A 26751-nucleotide genomic window follows, 5' to 3' on the forward strand; every position below is an offset into this window, starting at 1 on the left:
AGTAATCCTCCTGGCCCTTATCTCTACTACCCTAAAAGAATGACAGCAGCTGATGACTGAATTTTGTTTTTTGATCCACTTTGTCATTCTGTACTTTTTGATGGGAGAGTTTAGGCCATTGACATTCAGGGATATTATTGATATTAAGGGCTATGTCACTATTTTACTGTATAGCGTTATTGCTTCTACAATTGACTATTTGGTTTACACTAGTGGTTTTTCTGTAGTTCTTTCATGGTTGGTTTAGTTATCACAAATGTTGGTTTGTCTGAGAATTTATTTTTTTCCTTCCCTCCCATTCAAATGATAGCTTTGCTGGATAGTGAACTCTGAAAGTTTTTTTCAATCAGTAATATGAATATGTCATTCCACTCTTTTCTTGCCTGTATCATTTTTTCTGGAGGTCTGCTGTGAATCTTTTGTTATTTCCTTTATATTTTAGGTATTTCTTTTCTCTTGATGCTTTAAGAAGTTTGTCTTTTTGCCAGTTTGATTACCTTGTACCTTGGTGTTGTTCAATTTGGGTCTATTTTGCTTGGTACTCTTTTGGGCTCTTCAGTTGCACAGCTGTCTCCCTACAGAGTGGGGAAGTTTTCAGCTATTGTGCCTTTCCCCACTCTTTTTATCCCTTTTTATTTTTCTTCACCTTCTGGTATTAGTATAATTTGGAGATTATTCTTCCTTTCTTTGCTTTTTAAATATCCTACATTTTCTTCCATTCTTTTCTCTTCTCTTCTTGACTTCCTTATCAATGCTAGCCCATATTTTGTCTTCATGTTCTCTGTGAGAGTCTGTAACTATGGCTTGCTTTTTACTTGTTACTATGGCTTATTCTTTAGCTTCTTCATTTCTACTTGTATGGAAACTCTGATCTTTTGAAAAAGTTCTTCTTAAAGTTGTTTGAATTTTTGAATTTTGAATTTTGAAAAAGTTCTTAAAGTTGTTTGAATTTTGCATTTGGTGATTGCTTAATTTCACTGCAAGTACTTGCTTTATCTGTTGCCTATGCAGTGAACATTGGTTTTAGGTCCTCATTGACCAAGCTTAAGCATTTTGGTGGGCTTGGGGACTTACCTCGGTTTCTGTCCCTATCTGGAACTGCAGCTGAGTTCCTTAATTACCCCATTGTTTTTTGAAATCTATAGGTGTTAGTGGTGAAGGTTTGGATTCCTGGTTACTTGAGACCTGTTGAGTCGTTATTACCAGGCAGTATCTCCAATACTCCATCTTCTGTTCAGTGTGGTTTGAGTGTACCCCCATCTTGATCTTTGTCGGATGTCGGAACTCCGTATTCTTTCTCTCATTTGAGTGAAACGTAATATTCCAAGCGTAGCTGGTTACTCGCTTGTGTTAACTGGCATTTAATTCAGTGTAGAGTATACGAGTAGAGTATGTGGAATAGTAATCCCCTCCCTCCCTCCTCCCAATATAAGATATATCTGAAGTAATTTCTTCCACTAGTGTCTGCCTGGTTTTGGGCTTAGAGGTTAGAGTGACGTGAAGTGGGGCCAGTGCCTGGCCTCAGGGTGGATCTGGTGCCGCAAGACTGTAGGATTGGGTCCCCAGTGTTCATTTGTGTGGATGGATGATTTCTACTACTGTTTTTTCATCATAGTTGCCTTCCTGTCCTTCCAGAACTTAGATAATTCTGATACTGTTCCTCTTGAACTCATCCCATAGTCTCAGGTATGCTGTTTATTTTCAGGCTGTTTTCCACCTTCTGCTATTTCCTAGCAGTTTGCTCCCCTCATCTTGGAGCTCTTTGATCTTCTGCTCAGCACTTGTTATTCTGCTCTGCAGAATTCCTATTGAGTTTTTTTGTATCCCCACCATGTTCTTCATTTCTGTCATTTCTTGCCACAGCAGTTTTCTCAGTTGGACTCTCATATTTTCTTGTGCTTTGCTGACTCCCTGTGTTGTCCTTTTTTTGAACTCAGTGAACATCCATCTCCTCATCATCAGAGTATCACTAGAGATACTGTATGAGGACTTACTGGTGTTTTTAATATCTTCAGTGATACTTTTTCACTCATCGATTTTGGTGGATTTATGTGTATTTTCCCATCAGTATTCTGGTGTTCTTGTTGTATTGGGGGTAAATTTTTGTAGTTGTCCCCCCTTAAGATAATGAGGGATTAAGATGGAGATTGCTTTATCTGTCTTCCCTGCTTATCCTCACAGAATGGTAGGAAGAATGACGGAGCTTGTAATTTGTTGAGTAATACTGTGCTTCAGAAACGGTGGTGTGAGCCTTAACCTGGTGCAGGTCAGATGTGGAGGCTGCTGGGTCCCTTGTGGTAGGTAGAGGTCCTACATCCAGTTCCAGAGCAGTCCGGGTAATATCAACCAGAGGCAGCCTTATCTGGGATAGAGGACCTGCAAGTAAAATGTTCCAAATTAGAAATTTTGCTATAGAAAATTTCGTGAACCATGTATTGAATAAAGTTTCAAAGAAATTAAAAGAAGACATTAAAGTAATGCAGATGTTATATGAAATCAGGTAAACTATTACTTTGAAGTACCATTTTTGTTGAAGTAGTAACAAGATTTAAAATCCTGTTACATTTTTCGTACGTATCTCATTTCAGCCTGATTTTTGATGGCTGCATCACCAGAGGGCTCACTTCTTGGCACGGCAATTTCCCAAGGGTCCACCGCCTCCCTCCCCCAAGTGTAAACGCAGTTCTTTTATCTACCAAAAATATTTTGGTAGGTAATTTAGTAGCGAAGGTTTTACTAAAGAATTGAATTGGGTAAGATTTTAGGAGCCAGGGAGTGTTCTCAGAAAGGTTTCCCCAATCTGTTCATGGCACCTGTGAATTGGAAAAAAATTGAACTGACCAGTTCAAAATTGTCTGGAGCAATAGCACAGCAGATAGGGCGTTTGCCTTGCATGCGGCAAACCCGGGTTCGATTCCCAGCTTCCCACATGGTCCCCCGAGCACCGTCAGGAATAATTCCTGAGTACAGAGCCAGGAGTAACCCCTGTGCATCCCCGGGTGTGATGCAAAAAAAGCAAATAAATAACTAAATAAATAAAAAATTGAACTGACCAAAATTGAAAGAAAGCTACCATGTCATGGTTATTTGGGTTAAGTCACCCCTAGTATTGTGATGTTAATAGAAATTTTAAAATCCTAGACATATGAAGCTGTTAGGTTTTAGCACTATCATACATCTGAAAGCTTGAAAATAGTTACTTTTAAATGATAGAGGCGGGGCCAGAGCAGTAGTATAGCTGATAGGAGGGCTGAACCAGGTATGATTCCTGTCACCCCATATGGTCCCCTGAGCCTTCCAGGAGTAATTCCTGATTGCAGCACTATAGCACTGTAGCACTGTCCTCCCGTTGTTCATCGATTTGCTCGAGTGAGCCCAGTAACATCTTCTTCGTGAGATTTGTTGTTATTGTGTTTGGCATATTGAATACATCACGGGTTGCTTGCCAGGCTTTGCCGTGCAGGTGAGATACTTTCGGTAGCTTGCCAGGCTCTCTGAGAGTGGTGGAGGAATCGAACCCGGCTCAGCCAGGCCAGCTGCATGCAAGGCAGACATCCTACCACTGTGCTATCGCTCCAACCCTGAGTGCAGAGGCAGGGATAATCCCTGAGCATCTCCAGGTATGTTCCCCAAATGAACTAACAAAAAACTGAAGCAAAAACTATGGGGGACAGTTGGAGCAATAGTATAGACCTCAGTCATGCACCTGACCATGGCTTGATATCCTAGTACTTCATTGGTCCCCTAAGCACCACTAGGAGTGATTCCTGAGCGCAGAGCCAGGAATAAATCCTGGACATTCTGTGTAGCCCCAAAAACCAATATAATTAATGAATCTTTGGCAGAGAGATAGTTAGGTAAGGGGGTAAGACACTTACCTTGCATTTGGCTTCTCCAGTTTGTTCCCTGGCACTGTGTATGGTCCCCCCAAGCACTGCCAGTGGTCACTTCTGAGCGCTGGGCCAGGAAGAGCTTCTGATTGCCACCTCTAAGTATACATGACAAAGTATATGCTTAGAAAAAGTAAAGGCAGGCCTATATCATAATGATTTTTTTTTTTATCGTTTCCTTTTGTTCAATAGAGTTAGTAGTAAAAAAGCTTTGTGCTTAAGGGGTGATTCAGTGGTAAAGGACCTGCCCTGTCTTTCTGCAAAAATAAATAAAACTGTAACAGTTAATTTCCATGGAGTATTTAGTGCTTGCCCAGAAAATAAATTCTAGCATTAAACATTAATTTCCACGTCTAAATTTACAACACAAAAACACTCATATATCAGGGCGTCAGTCCACATTTTGATATTTATGGCATTTTATTGAAATAGGACACAGAAAATATGTATGAGAAGAATGGTTTAATATTTTTTTTCCAGGATGTGTTTCTGTGAAAAGTGTTTTTTGTGATGTATCTGTGCGAGCACATGGTTGTCGTGTGCACAGTCAGGTCAAAGGGAAGGTGCAGTCTGTTGTTTATTTTGGCTCTTGGGATAAGGTGGTGACCATCTGACCCTTGTTTGGTCTGAACCAATCATATATTCAGCGCAGACCAAAACACAGAATTAAGTTCATACAGATATTCTCTATAATTCTTTTGTGTGTGTGTTTTGTTTTGGTTTGGTGGTCCACCCCGGCTGTGCTCAGAGCTGTCTCCTAGCTCTGCACTCAGGGATAACTCCTGGAGGCCTCTTACCAGTGATGGAACAGGAGCCAGCCACATGCAAGGCAAATGCCCACTCACTGTACTATAGCTCAGGCCTGCTAGTACTCTTACCTTAAATATATCCATCATTCCAGTTTAGTAATATTTTGCTTTGTTTTTTGGACCATACTTGGTGATGCTCAGGACTTACTCCTGGCTTCATTAAAGAGATAAAGACAAGAATTTAAATAAATGTCACAAATTTTATTACATCAGCAAGAAGTTAGCTTGATCTGAAAATATGCAATATTATGATAATATAACAGAAAGGAAAGGTTTTTTAAACTGTAATTCATGCAAAATATTAAACTGTTTAATGTCACAAGAAACAAAGAAAAAGAGCACAATAGCACTTGTGTGCTGAAACAAAATTTCATAATAAAAAATTGGTTTCTCCTAAAGCCAACTTTACAATATTAAATTTTATTTTATTTTATTTTAAAGTTTTTGGGCCACACCCAGCGATGGTCAGGGTTACTCCACTCAGGAATCAGTCCTGGCGATGCCCAGGTGACCACATGGGATGCTGGGCATTGAACCTGGTCTGCTGCATGTAAGGCAAGCACCATACCCAATGTACTATCATATCACTCCAGCCCCATAATATTAATTCTTTTAAAGAGTTATAATTTACAGAGTTACTTCATTTTAAGCATATACTATTTCAACACCACTAGTATCAACTTCCCTCCACCAATGTTCTCTTTTCCTTCCCCACCCCATTTTCATCTGTCAACTTGATAAAGTTTCAGTGGTTGCAGCTTAGATCTCATATTTTTATTTTTGTTATGTCTGTATTTTGGATTATGTGGCTATGCCCTTTACCTGTATCACCAGTATAACTGGATAAGAAGATGGACTACAGGGATGCCTAGATCACCCGTGACCCCAGTGCTTAAAGAGAAGGACAGAAGGAAGGAAATCAAGGGGGCGGGGTGGGGGAGCGTTGGGGAGAGAATGGATGAAGAGGCATCAGGACTTCACAATATTAATGATGAATGAAATGGGATGATAGAATGAGCATACCTGGCAAAAACAAAAACTAAAGAACTAGCTTCCCATGCATTGGAAGTGAGACTTGCAACCATCAAATGATTTTTAACCACAACATAAGTAGCTTACAGAACGGTGATTTTTTTTTTTTCCCCTAGCATGGATAAAGGTTACTTATGTTTATTTTTCATTCTTATTGACATTCCTTAAACTATATGGAAAAAAATAATTTTAAATTTTTCTAAGGGAATCATTTAAAACATTAGACATGATACATACAGAATGATGTTTCATCTTTGTTTGGCCTCTTTGGAAAACTAGAGACTTCTAAACAAATTAAGAATAAAGCTTCTTTAGCATCTTGTGGATGGAGCGATAGCACAGCGGTAGGGCATTTGCCTTGCGCGCAGTTGGCCTGGCTGAGCAGGGTTTGATTCCTCCACCCCTCTTGGAGAGCCTGGCAAGCTACTGAGAATATCTCACCCGCACGGTAAAGCCTGGCAAGCTACCCGTGACATATTTGATATCCCAAACACAGTAAGAAGTCGTCTCACGATGGAGACGTTACTGGACCCACTTGAGCAAATCAATGAACAATGGGAGGACAGTGCTATAGTTCAGTGCTAGCCTCTTGCAGTTCCTCTCCTGGGCATTTATCCCAAGAACACAAGCAGCTAATCCAAAATGATATATGCACACTTGTACACACTGCTGCATTATTTGCAGTCGCCAAAAATATGGAAATAATCCAAGTGTCCAACCATAAATGAGTTGATAAATAAAATTGTGGTAGTTGTATATATTATACACACACACACACACACACACACACACACAAAAGACGAATTCTTGAAGCTTGCTGCAACATGGATGGATGGAATTAGAGGAGGTCATGCTAAGAGTGAATCAAAAAGTAAAAGACAGACACTAGATAATCTCTTTAATGTGGAGTATAAGGAAATAAGACAGTATTTGCTAGTCCCCATTGGGAAAAGCTGTGAGATAGGAGCAGCAGAACTGTGTGTGACCTGATGGTGCTGGGGAGGGCGGGAAAAGATGATGGTGGAGGGGTCCGGCACTCTGGTGGTGCATCTGCTAGAGAAACACTGAAAGAAGGTTTCATAAAAATCATGGCGGAGAGTCTTTGGGCACATTTGTGGTGGTAAAGATGCTGTCTGTAGTTTTGTACATCAAAACCATAAATGTTTCCTGGGAATTCGCTTGTGGGTGTGGGTCGGCCTGAGCGTGTAGGGAGTGGCCATGAGCATGTTGTCGGTCGAGTTCTGGAGATTTTCAGCTGCCAGTGCTGGGTTCCTTGGGGTGGGGAGGAGTCTTGCCTGCCCGCCTCTGGGATGTCCCAAATGAAACAGCCTGGTGCGGGGTCTGGCACATGGTTATGACAAGTGTCATGTTAAGTCCCCTTCCAGGGGAGAAGGACATGGGACTGGGTGGTTTGCCAGAGGTGGCTTATGGGCATGAATGCTGAGTTGCTGGAGACGAAATATGGGTGATGCCAGTTCCATTGAACCCAGAGTTCTCAGTCACAAAATCCCGCCCCTCCCCGCCCCCAGGGACACAGCCCCAGCAGCTGAAAACTTCAGAATTCAACCGCAGCTATGCTCACGGCCACTTTCCACATGCTTGGGCTGAGCTGCATCCATGAGTATACCTATCCATGGACTGTGCAGCTGCATTCATGGCTGTGCGACATCTCATACCTCACACCACTCGTACTCCAGTAGTACACCACATTTAATGGAGTTTAATGTAGAAGGCAACCAACCTTAGAGGGAAATATATTTTTAAAGATAAACACACACACACACAAACACACACACACATATAACACAAGCCTCAACCCTTACAACATAATGGCCTTTGGGTGAAACACAACAATATTCACACACTCCTCTACGGAAAGTTTTTTAGAACATTTTTAGCGGTTTATTTATAACAATACAAAATAATTTTCTTTGGTTCTGCTTTGGGCAGGGGTTGGGGTTCAGGATGTAAAAATCCAAAATATGGTGGTGGAAAGGTATAATGGTGGTGGGATTGGTGTTTGAATATTAAGTATAATCAAATATTGTGAACTACTTTATAAAAATAAGATTATAAAAAAACGGAGAGATTGTTGTTATGAAGTTTTTTACCATCTTTCTTCAGGAGTTTGTGATTGTCTGTGGGGCATGTCTTATCTTAAAGTAACCCATTTATTTCTTCTAAGGATAGTTTTGAATCTGTGATGTTCCTGAGTTTTTTTTTTACCAGTGAAGTTTTGTACTGTTCCTTCAGATGCAATTGGGAGTCTGACTAGGTAAAATATTCTTGGGTGAGGCAATTATTTCATTGTCAGTTTTTACTGTATACCACCTTTGTCTTTGGCCCAGAGGGTTTTGTCTGATTTAGTGTTCTGTAAATATTTTTTTAATTTAATTTTATTTTTATGAAGTTGTTCACAGTATTTGATTACATTTAATACTCAAACACTGATCCCATCATTACACCTTCCCACCACCATATTTCAGATGTTTCCATCCTGAACCCCATACCCTGATCCCAAAGCAGAACTGAAATAATTTATTTTGTGTTGCTTGTTATGAATAATCCACTAAAGATGATCCAAAAAAGGTTTCTTAGAGGACAGTGTATCAAGATTGTTGTATTTCATCCATGAGCCATTAAGCCCTTCTATTAGAGATTAATAACATGCTAAAGCTTGTGCCTTGTGTGCTTATATACATATATATATATCTGTATAAGTATATTTCCCCCTGGATTGCTAGCACACTGTAGCTCTGTCCTCCCGTTGTTCATCAGTTTGCTCGAGCAGGCCCAGTTACGTCTCCATTGTGAGACTTATTTATTGTGTTTGGCATATTGAATACATTTACGGGTAGCTTGCTAGGCTTTGCTGTGCATTGTTTGCTTTGCACGCAGCCGACTAGGCCAAGAATACTTTACCTAGTCAGACTCCTGGGTTTGATTCCACTGCCCCTCTTTGAGAGCCTGGCAAGCTACCGAGAGTATCTTGCCCGCATGGCAAAGCCTAGCAAGCTACCCGTGGTGTATTCGATATGCCAAACAGAGTAAACAAGTCTCACATTGGAGACGTTACTGGGCCTGCTCGAGCAAATTGATGAACAACGGGAAGACAGTGGTACAGTGCTACATATTTTCCCCTAAAATTGGTTGCCTTCTAATTTAAACCCTATCAAGTGTGATGTGATACTCTTGGTATTATAGTGGTGTAGAGTATGAGATGTCCAGTAATAGATTGACTCATGAGTGAGGCTCGTCTGAGCGTGTGTAGAGCGGCTGTTAATCGTGGTGGCAGTTGAGTTCTGGAGGTTTATGCTTCTGGGACTGGCTCTGTTGGGGTGGGGAGGGGAACTCACTGGCCTCCCTCCGGGTTTCCCGAAATGAAACAGTCTGGTGTGGGGTCTGGTGGCATGTCTGTGGCATTATCATTCTGTGCTCTCTCCTGAGAGATTTATTGTTGAGTCTCTGGATCATGGCCATCGATGAGATTATATGGCTCCAGAGGCAGCTTCTGAAGGTGGGAAAAGGGGAGAGGTGAGGGCAGATCACCTGTTCACGGTTCTGTTAAGCCTGGAGTTTTCAGTCACGAGTCTTGCCAGCTGGGTTTTCTGCAGATTCACTCATAGGTGAAGCTCATCTGAGCCTGTGAAAAGTGGCCATGATCATGGCAGCGGCTGAGTTCTGGAGGCTTCAGCTGCTGGGGTTGGCTCTGTTGGGGTGGGGAGGGGAACTTACCTGCCCCTCTCTGGGTTAGTGTGCTGTTTAATATATTTTTATAGCACAGCGGGTAGGGCGTTCGCCTTACACGCGGCCAACATGGCCGACCCGAGTTCGATTCCTCCTCCCCTCTCGGAGAGCCCGGCAAGCTACCGAGAGTATTCGATATGCCAGACACAGTAACAACAAAGTCTCCAATGGAGACGTTACTGGGGCCACTCGAGCAAATCGACGATCAACGGGAGGGCCTTTACCTTTTACCAGTGTTTAATATAATTTCCTTCTTTGATCTCACTGCTTTCATTGGTCGAGATAGATTTCGGCCCTCTTTGTCAGATATTCTTAACCATGTTGGGAAAGTTCCCCTATATTGTGACTTTTCAGTTTTTGCCTTGAATGATGGATTTTGTTGAGTGCTTTTTTTTTCATGTTGTTATAGTTCATGTTATTTAAATTTATTGATGATAGAATGCATTAATTGATTTTCAATTGTTGGGCTATTCTTGAATGCTTGAATAATTCCCACTGTATTGTGGTACATAATTATTTTTATACATTGCTGTATTTACTACCATGATATTGAAGGTTTTTTGTTTTGTTCTGGTTTTTGCACTTGTGATGAGATGTTAATTTGTAATTTTTCTCCCTTGTAATTTTTTTGACAGTTTTTGTAATAGGCTTTATACTAGCTAGGAAATCTTCCATTGAATGTAGAAATTCTAGGAAGGACATGCTACCTATAAAATACATACTAGCTCGAAAATGTATACTAGCTAGGATCTATTCACAAGATCTAGGGAATTTTCCTTCTGCTTCTTGTTACTAAATTTGATTGTAGAGATTTGGTCTCAGTTTTCCTTAAATATTTTATAGAATTCACCACTGACACCATGTTTGGGATTAGTGCTTTTTTGGATGACTATTCTTCCTTCTGAATTGAATGTTTCAGTAACTACAAGTTGGATTGCTGCTCAAATTGAATTGTTTTAATTTCTTTCGTAGAGGCTTATTTAGATTACCTGTTTCTATCTTGTTTGAATTTCATTTTTATATTTTTGTTTTACTGACACACCTGGCTTAGGGGTTTCTACTGGCTCTGCACTTAGAAATTATTCTTAGCAGTGCCCAGGGGAGATGAGTGTGTGTGTGTGTGTGTGTGTGTGTGTGTGTGTGTGTGCGCGCGCGCGCGTGCGTGCATGCCAGGGATTGAATCTTGGTCCAGTGTATGAAAGGCAAGCATCATACCCTCTAACAATTTCTCTGGAGAGATTGTATTTTAGTAAACTGTGTCTTTAATCTGAGATTCTTTTTACCATTCCATTTAAATATCTAAATTATCAGCATAGAGTTGTTTTTAATTGTCTTTTTTAAATTCCCATCAGACCAGTAGTATTGAAAACTTTCTGTTTAGATGCGCTAATTTGTTTCTTTTTCTTGATCAGCCTATGATAACATTTAAAAATTATTCTCGTTTCATTGATTTTTCTAACTCCCTATTTTCTAGGGAATTTTTTACTCTAATATTTTATTTTTGTTCTTTTTTTTTTATGCCATGCCTGGCATTTTTCAGGGTTTATCCCTGGCTCTGGACTTAGGAATCACCCTGATAGTACTCAGGGGATCATATGCAGTTCTGGTCATAGAAGCCTGGTTGCTGAATGTTAGACACATACCTTACTTGCTGTACTGTCTTCCAGTCCTCTGCTCTGTTATTTACATATCTTCCTACTTAGGCATTCCTAGTTCCTTAGCTCATGTAATTTAATCTCTTTTCTAGAATGTATTTAATATATAAATATCTACTGTAGACTTTCCTTTTCTAGTTACTTAGCTGTTATTGCTATAAATTTTTTTCTAAGAAGGAAGTTCTTGTTGTATCTCAGTTTTGATAATTTCATTTTCACTTAATTAAAATATTTTTAAATTTTGGCAAGTTTTTAAAAATAATTCTTGCTTAGAAACATGTTTAATCTCCAAATATGTTGTTTCTAGGCTTTTTGTTCAATTTTTATTTCATTCCATTATGTCTAAGGGCAGGCTTTGTGTGTTTTCTGTTCTTTTAAATTGCTGAAATGCATTTTTATGGTACAGACTGTGTTCTGAGGACTAGAAATATAGTATAAGGGGTAACATGCTTTCTTCGCATTTGTTGAGCGGCGCTAAGAGTAACTCCTGAACACAAGGGCCAGGAGTACTTCCATACCTTCCTCCCAAAACAAAATGAGTCAGAATATTCCATGTGAGCCTAAGAAGAATGTGTCAAGTCCCAGATGGATATTACCAGACCTCTGTAGCCAGGCCTGCACGCTTACTCCCTGCAGAAGTTCTGGGAGAAGAATGTGTTCTTTCCTTCTTATTTTCTTCTTAGTTTCTAGAGGTTATGTGCATTCAATGATTTGCTGATCCATCCTCCATTTTAAAATTTCATTACTTAGCCTTTTATCCTGTGGACATATTTGCTTTCATCTGATTCTCCTGCTTTTTAAAAACACACACACGTTTTCCACTTGCCTTCCCTTTTATTATTGTGGTGACTAGGAGCCATACACTTGGTTGCAGTCTTTTTTTTTTAATTTCATTTTATTTTTATAAAGTTGTTCACAATGATTTGTTACATTTAATATTCCAACACCAATCCTACCACCATTACACCTTCCCACCACCATATTTAGAATATTTCCACTCCAATCCCCAAAGCCTGCCCCCAAAGCAGGGCCTAAATAATTTATTTTGTGTTACCTGTTATGAATAATCCGCTAAAAATAGTCCCAAAAAGTTTCTTTAGAGGACAGTGTGTGAAGATTGTTATATTTCACCCTGGAGCCATTAAGCCCTTGTCTTGGTACATCAGTGGTGTAGAGTATGAGATCTCCCTCCAGGAATCTTTTTTTTCCCCATGAAACATTTAATTTATTTTGGCATAGGTATAACTTTAACAGTGAATATTATCTTTTGTATTATTTTGTATTTCTTCAATGCAACCAGTGAAGCTAACCAGTTATTGTTTCTTTCTTTCTTTTTTTTTTTTTTTTTGGTCATTGGCCTCTTCTAATTTTTCTTTTCTTTGTTTTAAATTTATTTATTTATTCTGAATACCCATCCCTCCACCAGTAACCATTTCCCACCACCACGGATCCCAGTAACCCTCCCACCCTCCATCCCCGCCATCCCACCCTGCCTGTGTGGCAGGGCATTCCCTTTTGTTCTCTCTTTCCTATTGGGTATTGCGGTTTGTAAAAGAGTTAAGCCTGATTTTCAGGGAGAAACGTAGGATAATTTACTTTCCATTGATCACTTTATATATAAGGAGATGTCGCGTGGCCACTTATGTCCTGGTTCCTGCATAACCGAGCTATGCTTGTAGAGGCTCATGGTCGCCGGGGGCCCTCTAGGAATTTTAAACTTTTAAGTACAATGATACAGCTGAGGTTAATTTAATTTTTTTTATTGGATAAGACTTTAGGTCCGGAGGCAACTCTGCAGTGTGTTGCTCTCGTGTTGCACTCTTCTGAAGATTTATTTGTGAGTGTCTGGATCATGGCTGTTAATGAGCTTACATGGCGCCCGAGGCAGTTTGAGGGCCTGACTGCCAGGCTACCGGAAACATTCGAAGAGGCGGGGAGGTCGCCCATTCCTGAGTCCATGTGAGCCTGGAGATTTTAGTCACAAGTCCTGCATACCTGGGTTTTTCAACAGATTCACCCATGGATGAGGCTTGTCTGAGCCTATGGAAGTCGACTGTGAGCATATTGGCAATTGAGTTCTGGAGGTTTTCGGCTGCTGGGGCTCTGTTGGGGTGGATGTGGGGGAGCTCATCTGCCCCCCACTGGGTTACCCTACAGGAGACAGCCTGGAGCAGGGTTCTGAGGCATGTTCTTTGGTTGCAGTGTTTGCATACTTTGTTGAGGGGCTTTCCAGGGGTCCCACAATTTTTGTTGAATACTCATGCACATTTTGATACAGTCCTTACACAGGATCACAACACTTTATTTAGTACTCTTATACACTTATGTTGTGGAGTCTCAAGGATTGCACTCCTTGTTTGTGGTGCTGGGAATCACATGGCAGTGCATCTAGGGTGACATTTGGCATGTAGTGTGGTGCCATAGCAGGGATGGCTTTCACAGTTTCCCAGGTACTCAACCAGGGAGCTATCCCCTGCACCCTGCACTTGTTTTTAAGGGTTCAGGGGATTAGATATTAGGGGATTAGATATTAACTCTCTGAATTATCCTGGATAATTTTTTCATCCCAAAATTATTAATTATTAATCTGCAAAGTCCCTTATACAGTGTAAGGTTGGGTGCTCAATTTCATGGATTGGGGTCTAGACATTTTGGAGTTGGGGGTGTAAGATATTGACTCTGTAATCAGAATTTGAAACCAATAAGCCCTCTGATAAAAACACTTGTTACTCGCTTACCGTTTTTCACAACTAAATATCTCCTTTATGCTATGTTTTCATTGTGTTTACCCTTCCCAATAGGATGTGACCCTTCCAAAAGAGGATATAAAAGACTTAAAACAAATGAATTCAGAAAAAGGAAATGATATGGAATGGTGAGGCATTAAAATAGAGAAACTACTGATTCTCATTTGATTTCCTCAGCTTTTTAAGTTTTTATGCTTGCCTTACTGTGTCAGCTGGCCGGCGACCTCCTGATAGTAATAGAAATTATAAATACTGATGTAAGTACATACATGTATATCTAAATTTGTGGCCTATCTCAGTAGTTTGTACCTTTTGATAACTGTAAGGTATATGCTAAAGATAATTTTTCTGAAATGAAATTTTTCTAACAACTCCTAAAAGGTAAAAGGTAAAGGCCCTACCGTTGATCATCGATTTGCTCGAGCGGGCCCAGTAAGGTCTCCATTGGAGACTTTGTTGTTACTGTGTTTGGCATATCAAACTTTTCTAATTTTTCTAACAATTCTATTGCCAAAATATTAGGTTTTCTTCTATAGACACTGGAACCAGGACTAAAGTGATATATACATCTAAATGGAGTTTAATATCATTGTAAGCAATTTCTTCCCATTATTCTTAAAAATTAATTTATTTTTTGACTTTAAATCATTTATTCATGCTTCAGAGTAAGCCCCCAGTCAGTTCCCCCCTTCACAGGTTGCCAACTGTTCTGGGCATAGACTGGGCTGAGCCCCAATCCAGGGCTCTGGCTGTGGGATTCTGAGCATCTTTGGTCATAGCCTCATTTCTGGAGCTGCTGCAGTTTGCCATCAGACCCTGGGGCTAAAGTAGAAGAAATAGTCACAGTTTTTCAGGATAGCAGCTGAGGCGGCATGAGGGAGATGGTCTGGAAGTAGAGTAAGCATCGATGCAGCCACGTGGCACCCACCTGGCCTTGCTTGTGGAATCTCTTGGTCACGGGAATTCCTTCTGAAGTAGGCGGGAAGACTGTACTTGGGCCATCTGGGGTGCCCCAGTGAAATTGGCTCATTATGGGGCCTGGTGAGATCTCCGGCTCTGTGGTGTCTTTTAGGATTTGCTGCGGTGTCTCTGGACCAGGGCTGTTGGTGTGCTAAGATGGTACCCGGAGGTACATTGTGGGTGTGACAGCTAAGCTGATGAATGGGTGAGGAGGGACAGCTTGGGAGGGACAACCCAGTGCCTCTGCTGCCATGTGGCATGGAGATTTAATCTTGGAACCCATGTACCTGGGAGACTGCAATGCTCCATCTGGTGTGCTGCTGGTGAAATTGGCTTGGTATGGGGTCTGGAGAGATCTCTGGCTCTGTGGTATCTTCTGGGAATCACAGCTGTGTCTCTGGCTTTTGATCTCTTTCGAGATTTATTTATGGGTCTCTGAAGCAAGGCCAGTAATAGAGTTTACAGGGTGGTGCTGGAGTTTGTTTTTGGGGGTGACTGCCAGTGCTTCCATGTGTATTGGGAAGTGGGAGGGGGTAGCTCACCCCAATCTGTGAAAGCCTGGAGATTTCAGTCATAAAGCCCACATACTGGAATTTTCAACAGATTTTATCTTGGTGAGGTCCGTCCTGAGATGTTGGAGACAGGCCGGCAGGGAGTGGGGTATGGTGGCGATTTTGGATTGTGGAAGCAAGTGGCTGTTGGGTGCTCTGCTTGGGCAGGCACAGGCCTACCTGCCCCTCTCTGATTTACCCCAGTCTGTTCAGCCATGCACAGGTCTGAGATTAACTATGGCTTTTGCTTTCTTCTGAGTTTTATCTATGTGTCTCTGAAATAAGGCCAACAAATGAGCTTGTATAGCTGAACCGGAGGTGGTTTTTGGGCATGACTCCCACATACCTAACTTTTGGCTATTTAATTTCTTGGTAAACGTGGTCCCAAGTTGTCGGGGTCCGGCCTAAGGTACAGCAGCAATTTGGGGGTGTCATGAAGCCTGAAGGCACCATCAGGCTGCTGATGCACTTGCCCCACAGGTACAGGTTGACTTGTTGGCGGCCATACCTCCTTAAAATTTATATTAATGTAGGGGGAAAAAACACAACTATGGAAACAATTCTAGAATTAATAGTGATTGGATAACAAAGCTGCAGTATTAAAATCAGTAGGCAAAGCTGCAATATTAAAATCAGTAGCATTTTGCAATTGATTTATGTACAAGTTGTTTCTGATTGTAGGAATGTCAAGTCATTGTCTAAGAATTTATTAAGCTATTTGTTTTGTTAGGAGGGGTTGCACACCCACATATGCAGCTGAACAGTCCAAAGACTTCAGGCTGTAGGGTCTGGGCCAGTGAGTCACATGGCGGTGGTGGTGGGAACTGGGCATGGCAGGAATTTCACAGCTCAGACCATCCTCATCCTTGGGTGAATTTGCTGAAAATCCCAGGTATTCAGGACTTGTGACTTAAAATCTCAGGAATGGGCGACCTCCCCACATCCCTCTATGCTTCCCATAGCCTGGCAGTCAGGCCCACGAACTGCCTCTGGCACCATGTAAGCTCATTAACAGCCATGATCCAGACACTCACAAATAAATCTTCAAAAGAGTGCAACACGAGAGCAACACACTGCAGAGTTGCCTCGGGACCCGGGACCCAAAGTCATCATCCAATTAAAAAATTAAATTAAATTAACCTCAGCTGTATCATTGTACTTAAAAGTTTAAAATTTCTGGAGGGAGATCTCATACTCTACACCACTGTTGTACCAAGACAAGGGCTTAATGGCTCCAGGGTGAAATATAACAATCTTCACACGCTTTCCTGTAAGGAAACTTTGGGATTATTTTTAGCGGACTATTCATAAACAGACAATACAAAATAAATTACTTAGGCCCTGCTTTGGGGGCAGGCTTTGGGGGTTGGGTGGAAGCATTCTAAATATGGTGGTGGGAAAGTGCAATGGTAATGGGATTGGTGTTGGAATTCCACCCGCCTGCCTCCCCTTGATGCTCTGCAGTTTTCATTTGTGGGGACCAGCGATCCCATAACTCTAGCTGGCTCGGTGTGCGTTTCCTGGGAGATTTAGGCAGGAATTGTTGGAGCAGGGCTGGTAAGTGAGTTCTTGTCGTGGTGACTGAAGATGAGCATGGCTGCCTGGGCTTTCAGAATTCTAGGGACTGTTGAGGCACAGCTACCCACCCTGACCTTGCAAACACCACCATAAGTGTGTCGGCTCACTAAGTACCTGCAAGTATTTGTAGATTTGCATCTCTGCAGAGAATATTTGTGAACTGGTGTAGCTGTGCCCTTTGCTTGGTTGTAGGAGGGTGTGGGTGTTTGACCTGTTCATCTCCTGTGGGCTTTCCAGGGCTTGGTAGTTTCTTAAACGTTAGCTGCTTGACGTGCATCTTCTGGGACGGTCAGTTGGGAATTGGTGGAGCAGGGCCAGTGTATGAGTAAAATGTAGGCAACTGTTGGATGTGGGCACTGTGGTGGCACGCAGTTTCAGGTAGACTTGCCACTGAAGAATTCATTTGGGCAGATACTCTTCTTTCAGTTACTGGACATCATAATTAAAGATCTGTGCTACTTTTTGTTTATTTGGGTACCATTCTCTGTATTGCTCAAGGGCTTACTTCTGGCCCTGCTTAGTCATCATTCCTGGCAGTGGTGCCAGAGATTGAGCCTTAGTCAGCCATATGCAAGGCATGAGCCATACCTGCTGTATTGTCTCTGGTGTTGGTTTTTGTTTTTCCTCCCTGTTAAACTTTATTTACACATTCTGATTTACAAACGTTTTCATAATATAGGCATCCAGTGTTCTGACACCAGTCCTAGCACCAGTGTTCTCAAGCCTACCCTCTTAGCACACCACACACAAAATGGTCTACTTTATATTGGAAAATTTGTTGAAAACTTGTTCTTGCAGTAATAATTCCCTTTGTAGAGCAGAGCTATAACTGGGATGCCTGGATAGCACCTGCGTGCTGGCTTTCTGGGGTCACACATGTTTGTTTTAGTGTCACACACTTTGCTGCACTACTCATTTTGGTTGTACAAACTGACACTTCCTATCTACCGCTCAAAGCCTGCCTTCTTAGCTGGCACAATATAAATTTACATCACTTGTTAAAATAAGGAATTATCAGAAAAATAGATCGATATAAAGCTATTCGTGATCATTGTTACATCTCACAGTGGTGTCACTAAAGTCATTTTCTGAGTATTTACTGTGGTGATTGGTGCTGGTTGAGCCTTCAGTGTTATTTCTACTCACTAAGCTTGGTTGTCTTCTACGCAACTTTCCCATCAAATTTGCTGTACTATAAAATTTGGAGGTGTCGTGCAGCCACAGGAGCTGGAAAGATTTGTTAGTGTGGTGGTTTGATGAGGCTCAGTTGTGGATTCGAGCCATTTCTATGGTGTGGGCAGGGCTGATGGTCTTTTTAGCACAGGGATGGAGGGGAATCTGTCCACCTGCAATCTGAGAAGACCCCAGAGTTCTCAGATCTTACTAGTTTTCCTGTGAGATACAGCCCAAGCCTTGGTATTTTTATTGCATATTCCTTTACTCTTAGAAGTACTTCATGAGAATTTAACTGTTAACACAGGCTCCTATAATAAAGGACTATGTGAAACCACATTTTGGATAGTGTTTCATTATGCTGGCAAATTTAACTACATTTCCATGCAGCTTATGTGAACTCCACCCACTAACCTGTTTTCCATTTTATTGAGGACCAATCTGGGTAAAAAGCAACACCAGTAGAAATCTCCTTGTGTGGCCTGAAACTATCAAATCTGAAGATTGTTAATGCATTTCCAGCTATGGAGCATAAGCAAACAGACTGTCCTGCAGATAACCGCACCCTTCCTGTTTGGGATTGGGCTTATTGTGGAACAGATTTTAAAAAGATTCTGACAGTTGTGAATTTTATTTATAAAATGTTAGAGGGTGAGGTTCTTCCTTTAGTAAAAAGCTATTTCCTGTCTGATGTCCAGCTAGTGTGTTTTAAGCAGTCACTTTTTAGGAAGTCCACCCTGAGACAGAGAATTACATTGTCTGGGCAGTTTTTCATTGTTATTGTAGAAAACTGTTTCAAATGAAGACAAAAAAGCACTTAAAATTAAAAAATATTCAGTGTGTTTGTCATCGTATTTCCAAAATGACAGTTTCCAGCTTAAAAGTATGTACATATTTTAATATGATTTTTACTTTTGGTACCCAAATCTGTATCACATTTGTGTTATATAAATATGCTGAGTGAGGAAATACAGTTCAGGTAAAACAGCAGATTTACATTAAAGAATTTGCAGGTTAATTGACAGTGTAACATTATCCTCATCTTGTACATCTGTTATAAAGCCTATAAAAGTTAGGCCACCCACAAAGTTGTCTGCTGTGGCCTGTGGTTGGTGTTAGAATGCTGTTATTATGTGGACTGACTGGTTTGGTAAGGAATTTACCTCCACTGAGGCTATGAAATATCATGGGTCTGACGTTCCCCAATGAAAACTGTATTGGCTTGACTGTTTATTTGTTAGGCCAGCTAATGAACCATATTGCCTTATCTATTACATGTATCATGTATGTGGTGTATGGTTTTTTTAAAATTGATTATTCTGGGTCCTGTAAACCTTAAGATTTGCTCGAGCGGGCCCAGTAACGTCTCCATTGGAGACTTTGTTGTTACTGTGTTTGGCATATTGAATACATCACGGGGAGCTTGCCAGGCTCTGCCGTGCGGGCGAGATACTCTCGGTAGCTTGCCGGGCTCTCCGAGAGGGGCGGAGAAATCGAACTCGGGTCGGCCATGTTGGCCGCTTGTAAGGCAAACGCCCTACCCGCTGTGCTATACCTTAAGATAAACTGGAATAAATAAACTTAATGGCAAAAATGAGTAAATTATAATCACTATTTTTAGAAAAATGTGTTTATTGGTGCTGAGATGTAGAAGAAAACTAATTTTTATATATTTTAGTTTCTGGCAGTCTACCAAAAGTATTCTGCCCGCATGGGAGAGTCTGGCAAACTCCCTGTGGCGTATTCAATATGTGAAAAACCAGTAACAATGATGGGTCTCATTCTCCTGACCCTGAAAGTGCCTTGAATGTGGCACTTTTTAAAATCTCAGGGCTAGGTCGAAGGAGACGTTACTGGGGCCTGCTCGAGGCAATCGATCAACAACAGGATGGCAGTGATACAGTTTCTGTGTTATCCGAAGAATTTAAACTTCTATTTCTTTGGGGCTTGAGGATGGTTTTGCTTTGTCTTTTGTTTTTGATATCTGTGCTGTGCCCAGAAGTGAGTGCTCAGGAGAGCTGTTCCCACCTCTGTGCTTGGGAGTTGCTCCATGAGGCACCCCTGGGCATGGAGTGCTAGGGATGGACTTCTGGGTCAGCCTCATGTAAGGCAGTCATTTTAACCTCTGTACTATCCACCCCCTAAAATGCATTTGTGACTACAATTTAAGGAATTGAAATTCAGTGTGGTGTAAACAGCAGTTTTTAATGAGAAGGGATTTCTAATTGCCATTAATTAAATGGCAATTTCTAATTAGTGTGCACTATATATGTATGTGTGTGCACTATATATGTATGGGTACTTATATATACACTTGTGTGCTTATACACAGATGCATGCACACACAAATATATGTGTATAACATCTTGTTTTGATCTTAACTCTGCCTTGGTAGCTATAGTTAAATATTTCAGGGGCTTCTCAGTGTTCTCTGGATTCAGGGGCCACATGTGTGTGGCCATTCAGGCCAGAGAATTTCAGTGCTTTGTGCTTGTGCAGCGTGTCCACCAGGGCCATACCTGGCAGTCCTTCAGGGCCATCTCCTGTCCCCTTCCCCTCAAAGTTTTCTGTTGGTAGACACTTTCGATCTTGATTGTTGTATGCTAAACAGAAGTTTGAATTTGTCACAAATCTGATTATGATTCAAGTAATATGAAGTTAGGGCTCAGATATATTTTTTTCCTCTCGAGCAGGTAAATGAATAAAGTTATTGTTCTGTCTTATCTATTAATAGCCTGTTCTTGTTATCTCTGGTCTGAAGTTCTTTCAGTAGATTGTCAGATGCTGACAGATGCCATGCCTGATTTCTACTTTCAGTAATGTGCTATATAATTTTTTCCCCTCCTCATTCAAATTATTAGTAAATCTCAAAGGTAGTTGTGTAAAACAGCCTTTGTCAGAAATATTAATAAGTACTCGGGGCTGAGTTTCATCTTTAATATGTATGTCTTCCTTTTAGTCTTCATCATCATAATTCTGCCGACTAAATCATCTCAGCGTTTAATTATTTTCATTGTTAGCTAACCACATTGTATTTCCCCTTTCTAGGTATACCGACAAGATTGTGAAACTTTCGGAATGGTTGTGAAAATGCTAATTGAAAAAGACCCTTCATTAGAAAAGTCTATACAGTTTGCACTGAGACAGAATTTGCATGAAATAGGTGAGCGCTGTGTTGAAGAACTCAAGCATTTTATTGCAGAGTATGACACCTCTAGTCAGGATTTTGGAGAGCCGTTTTAGATTACTTGCTTAGGAAAAAAGTTTTTAGGTTCCTCCACCCCATTCTGTAAATCCCTAATATATGGAATTTTTGTGATGAAGAGATATGCTTTATGATAGTTGACCACATTTCCAATATCAAATAAACATCTAAAATAGCCTGTTTAAAATATTTTAATTAGCTTTTTTAAAATCTACATAGAGATCCTTCTAATACATACTTAACTGCCCTTTCCTGCTAAAATGATGGTTCAGTTAGTTTTTTAAGCTTTGAAAAAGGAGTTCAGGAGAATAGTTTTCTGTCTCTACTCATGTTCTGCAGTCTTCCTTGGTATAAGATCATTTATTTAGTCACCTAAATTTATAGGTAAGAGATCATTCCATTTAAACATTTATAGTCTTTCTGCATTTCATAGTCAATCATACTTTGTAAAATGTTAGAATTCTGAATTATGATTTTTTTTTTTACTTTTGTTCACTTATCTTAGGTTTTGTGTCTTTTAAAATCTTAAGTATACTCTCCAAATAGACTGGATACTTTGTTAGATAATATTTGGGTTGAGAATGATTCTCACTGTTAGAAAATAGAGCACCTAGGTCTCTAGAAGACACCTTATGTAAAGTTACTATTTTCCATCAACCCAGTTGTCTTCTATTAAAATAATCCTAAAACTTTTGACTCATGCATGAATCTTAAGTAACATCATATACATTACTAAGAGAACGAGCACTCTGAGATGAAAGATGAAGTCTTTTATAGTTGAGATACCTTTTTCAAAAAATGTAATTGAAGTGAAAAATTAGAGATGAGGGAATAAGGGAATTTAATTTTTCCATAGCTTGTATCTCTAAACTCAAGAAAGATGATTGAAAATTCTTCAGTGATTAAACTATTTACAGATTATGCCTTTGTTAATCTCTAGTAGTATAGCATCTACTATAGTCCTTGAAAAGGTTTCTTGAAAGAAATAAGTAAAGCAGGGAGTAAGCGGAGCACAACTACCTTAATAAGCAGTCTCTCTAAACATCCCTCATGGGAAGTCATCTACAGCTGGGATGATTAGTATATTCCACTCCCACTCACTTCCTGATCACTTCTAACTTCCCAGTGCATTTGTCCAAAATAAATAATTTTGTGGCATTAGTAAACCTTCAAAATCATGTTATGCCTACCCAATTTCATTACCCTCCCCATCTTTCCATTTTTTTTTCCACTTGAATCATGGTGTTACTTTGAGTAACCTCTATTGATAGTACTTAAAGAGCTACACCAGAGTAGATAAATTATATCAACAGTGGAAATTCTTTTTTGAGACCATCTTGATTTTTTTTCACTTATTAGATCTTATATATAAGCCAAAACTAAACTCCACCTGTCATCTCTGATTTTCCTCTATTAAAATTAATTTTGTTACCCTCTTTAGGGAAAAAACAAGTACTGATTATGTTTCTTCCATGCTCATGTATATTTTTTCTTTATCTTAAATATTCCACTTCCAGGATTTAGTACCTTTAGTCCAGTTGTCACAAGTTTGGGGGGAAAAAAAATAATGCACTACCATTCAGGCAAAAGAACTGATTGGTTGAAATTCATTTTACTAAAGTTTTACTCACTAATGGATTTAAATATTTAACAGATAACTTTTTCATCTTCCTTTCCCACAAATTATATTCAATATTTAACATTGTTTATAGCTTGTCGTCACCATTATTCTGTAGAGTTGTCAGTGTTAAATTGTTTTGTAATTTTTTTAAAAAAATACCTTCAGAGTCTAATTTGAGAATCAACTCAGATGTGTTATCAGAGTTTGTATTTAACAACATGTTCTTGATTAAAGAAGTTTGTTTGTAAATTATCTGTTCTTTTTGAGTATGCCCAAATTGATATGATAAGCTTTTCATTGTCTTTCCATAAAGCCTTGATGATCAACAGGGGAAACAGTTATTGTAATGATATTTGTGAATTTTGAAAGTACAAAATAAAGCAACCAGTTTTAAAAGACTGTTTTTTCTTATTAACAGGCCTAGAATCTTTTGATGAATTTTTTTTACTTTTATTATTATTATTGTTTTTTTACTGTTTGCGAATTACTCCTTAGCATTCTGGTCCACTAAATAGTATAGAAGTTTAAGACTTCAGAAACTTTGGTTTTATCAGGAGTATTGATAGCTAAGAAGCAGTTAAATGAGATAAGATTGAGCCCAGAGTAGTGCTCAGTAATTGTAAGTATGAATTTGAGTTTCAGAGAATCATAGATTAAAAATTTAATGGCTGTAGTCACTCTGAGGGAAGGAACTGTGTTATCTTTGTGCCCATGACTCCTAGCACAATTCAGAATAGTGTAGGTATTCCTATTTGTTGATACGTCACAAAGGAAGGAACATTTGACCCCTAGTCTTGGAGGAATAGAAAGAACACATCAAGAACTGCAAGTTCAGGAGGAGGGATTGGTGCAGGAAGGCTTCAGCTGACTGAAGAGGACTGTAAGTGACAAATGTAAGAGAGTTAAGGTGAGCAGTCTATGAAGGATTTTGAATGTAGTTTGCCCTTTCCTACTGAAGAATGACATTGAAAGTATTTGTATTTATTTGTGTTAAATATGTTGATTTCTCACAGCACTTTGGTGGTTCCCATTCCTGAACCAGCTCATTACTGACTTTTCTATATGGTGATTTCATTTCATTTCCGAGTTCTTTGTAATATCTTGGCACTAGCCTTGGAGATGGTGGTCTGGTCATCCTGATAATAGGGGTTACAGGCAGGGCAGTCTGATATCCAGGTAGCTTTACAATTGTCCCTCTGCCTAGGCTGACACTTGGAGCTACTAAGTAGTGAAAGGCTATCACTGTTTGCCAGACCAAGGTTTTTGGGTTATGCATGTACACATCTCTCTTGAGAACATAATTGTTATCCAATTCAGTGATATTTTTTGAATAGGGAAGTGGTAGTCAATACCTTAAATTACCTAATAGTTAAGGTATTGAGGAGAAACCAGTCACCATTTTTAATGTTAATGAATTTGAAATGGAGTTATGACAGTCTAATTGGGACTGTAGTCTCAGTGTCGACTTTGTAAGTAAGTGTCATCAAATGATCACGTTCTCTTGTAGAACCTGACTGGAAGTCATGCTTTCCAGGTCAGTACAGTGAATGGAATTTCTCTCATGCTTTCTTTCTTCCCTTCTCAACTCAGTCTGATGTGTTGCAGAGCCACAATACAGAAGGAGAGCACTAAAAAAGCCCTCCACGGCCACATGGGTTAAACTTCTGGATGAAAGAGGAACACACAGGGTCGAAGCAATAATGCAGTGAGAGGGCAATTGCCTTGCACAGACAGCCAACCGGGTTCAATCCCTGGCATCCCATATGGTCATCCAGCACTTCCAGGAGTAACTCCTGAATATTATTGAGGATAATTTTCAAACATGGCCAGTCTCACATTGCCATAGTAGTAATTGATCTTGGGATAAAGGGGATTGATTACATAAAAGATTTTTCCATTCTATTGTGTTCATGTTGTATTTCATCATTGGATGAAAATACTGAGGTGTCATGCACAACTGTATGGCAGTAGTGATAACCTTATACTTCAGCATGTTTATTTTTTGAACTCTGCTGTCATAGATTAATGGTCTTTTAATGCTAGACCATTAGTGCTAAAATTGTGTAAGGTTTTAAGGGTTTTTTCCCTCATTGTGAAAAGAATTTATTTAAATAAAACATTGAAGAACATAAGAGACATAATAAACTACAACAAATCTAATGTCTGCTGCAAATGGATAACTGGAAGGGAGGGAAGATGAAAAAAAGGACAGAGAAATGGGAAAAAAGATGAAAGGAGGTCTGAGGAGATGGGAGAAATGAACAGCAGCAGCTTACCACATTGAAGTATCTGTTTTGTGACCAAGCTCTTTTTTTCTTCTTGCCTAGAAGCCTGAATGTTGGTTAGTATGATATTCCACCACCAGAAGGTCATTAGGTTACAAGAGGTCTACAGGATTTATTCACTGTGTGAGAATCTTACTTTGTTTTTTGTTTGTTTATTTTTGGTCAGCCATCCAGCAATGCTTCAGAGTAACTCCTGGGTCTGCAGGAATAGGGGTTATTCCTATTCCTCCACTCAGGGGCTCATATGGGATACTGGGGATAGAATTTGGGTTGTTCATGCGAAGCAAATGCCCTGTCAAAGCAAGACTCTCCGGTTCTGAGAATTCTTTGCAACATCAGAGCAACCTGATCCAGAAGGAAAGTAGAGCTCTGCCAGCATCTTCTCATCTGGTGGGGGAAATTTCACCTCTGGCCCATGACCTGCTTCTATCTCAACACTGTGCCATGTTGTGGAGAAATTAAAGCACGTTTCACATTTAATATACTAAATAAGGAATATTGAGAAACATCATGATTTTCATAGCCTGACAAGATTGAGTATTTTTGTGTGTTTTTATTTCTATATGTTTTCACTTACAATCCGATGAGGGATTTCCCCCCACAACCTCGTCTTAAGGGCAGAACTTAGAACTTTGCCTAAGATCAGATAGTTGGACCCAGCAGAGCCAGAATTTTATCCAAAGTATTAAGTTAGTGGCCATTCAAAACTAGGTCCAATTTATCACTCCTGAAAATTGCAACAGTTTCAAAACTAAGAATGCTGTCAGAAACAGCTGAGATATAAAAAAATACTTTCTGGTAATTAACATCTTAATAACAGACTACATTTGTGTTCCACCACATTCAGCTAACAGTTTCAATGTGTTAATGAGGGAGTAGAATATCGTGCCTTCCATAAAGTCCATGCAATTCCATTTACTAAAGATAAAGTGAATTTAAGCACCAACTCCCTGTCTTGCTCTCATGGAGGAATCAGGCTTTCATGACTCTTTGCTAGAAGAATAAGTTGGTAAATGAGAGACATCCCCTTATGTTAAGTGGCCAGGTAAGAATCCAGATCAGTTCTTTTGATTGAACCTAAAAATTCAGTATTTTCAAAATCCAGAGAGTGGAAAGTAACTTTTGAGATGGTCTAGTACTCTTGTTTTACAATGGGGTTCAGGGCATTTTAACATGCTTGAGTTAATGAGGTGAGTGGGTTTTCTAACCCTATCTCATATCCCTCCTATCCTAGAGTACATTTCTCCACCCTGATAAACTCTGTGATAGATTTTAGACAAATTACTTTTAAAGTGAGTGTAACAACACTTTGCTTACATCCAGCAGTAAAGATGTGAAATTTCTTTTGCAAAAAGAAAAGCTGAAGCTAAAACTGACCAGCCAGCTGTCCAAAAAGAATGGGCTTAATTCTGTGACTAAATCCATATGTATTTAATATCTTACTTTTTCTTCCACACTTCCCAAACTATATAATAAACTATATAATAAAGAAAACTAT

General features: G+C 39.9%; 1 protein-coding gene across 4 annotated transcripts in view; it reads left to right on the top strand.

Moving 5' to 3' along the window:
- The window catches only part of PPHLN1 (periphilin 1), a 141235-nt gene extending 117874 nt beyond the window's left edge, over positions 1 to 23361 (top strand). For all 4 annotated transcript variants that reach the window (XM_056117890.1, XM_056117891.1, XM_056117893.1 and 1 more), the window contains one exon: positions 21191 to 23361. In XM_056117890.1, the coding sequence (XP_055973865.1) occupies positions 21191 to 21385 (195 nt within the window). In that variant the 3' untranslated portion in view covers positions 21386 to 23361. The remainder of the gene's footprint in view (positions 1 to 21190) is intronic.
- The last annotated feature ends 3390 nt before the right edge of the window (positions 23362 to 26751 follow it).

This window comes from Sorex fumeus, unplaced genomic scaffold, assembly GCF_029834395.1.
Source record: "Sorex fumeus unplaced genomic scaffold, SorFum_2.1 ptg000036l, whole genome shotgun sequence".
NCBI classification, from domain to species: domain Eukaryota; kingdom Metazoa; phylum Chordata; class Mammalia; order Eulipotyphla; family Soricidae; genus Sorex; species Sorex fumeus.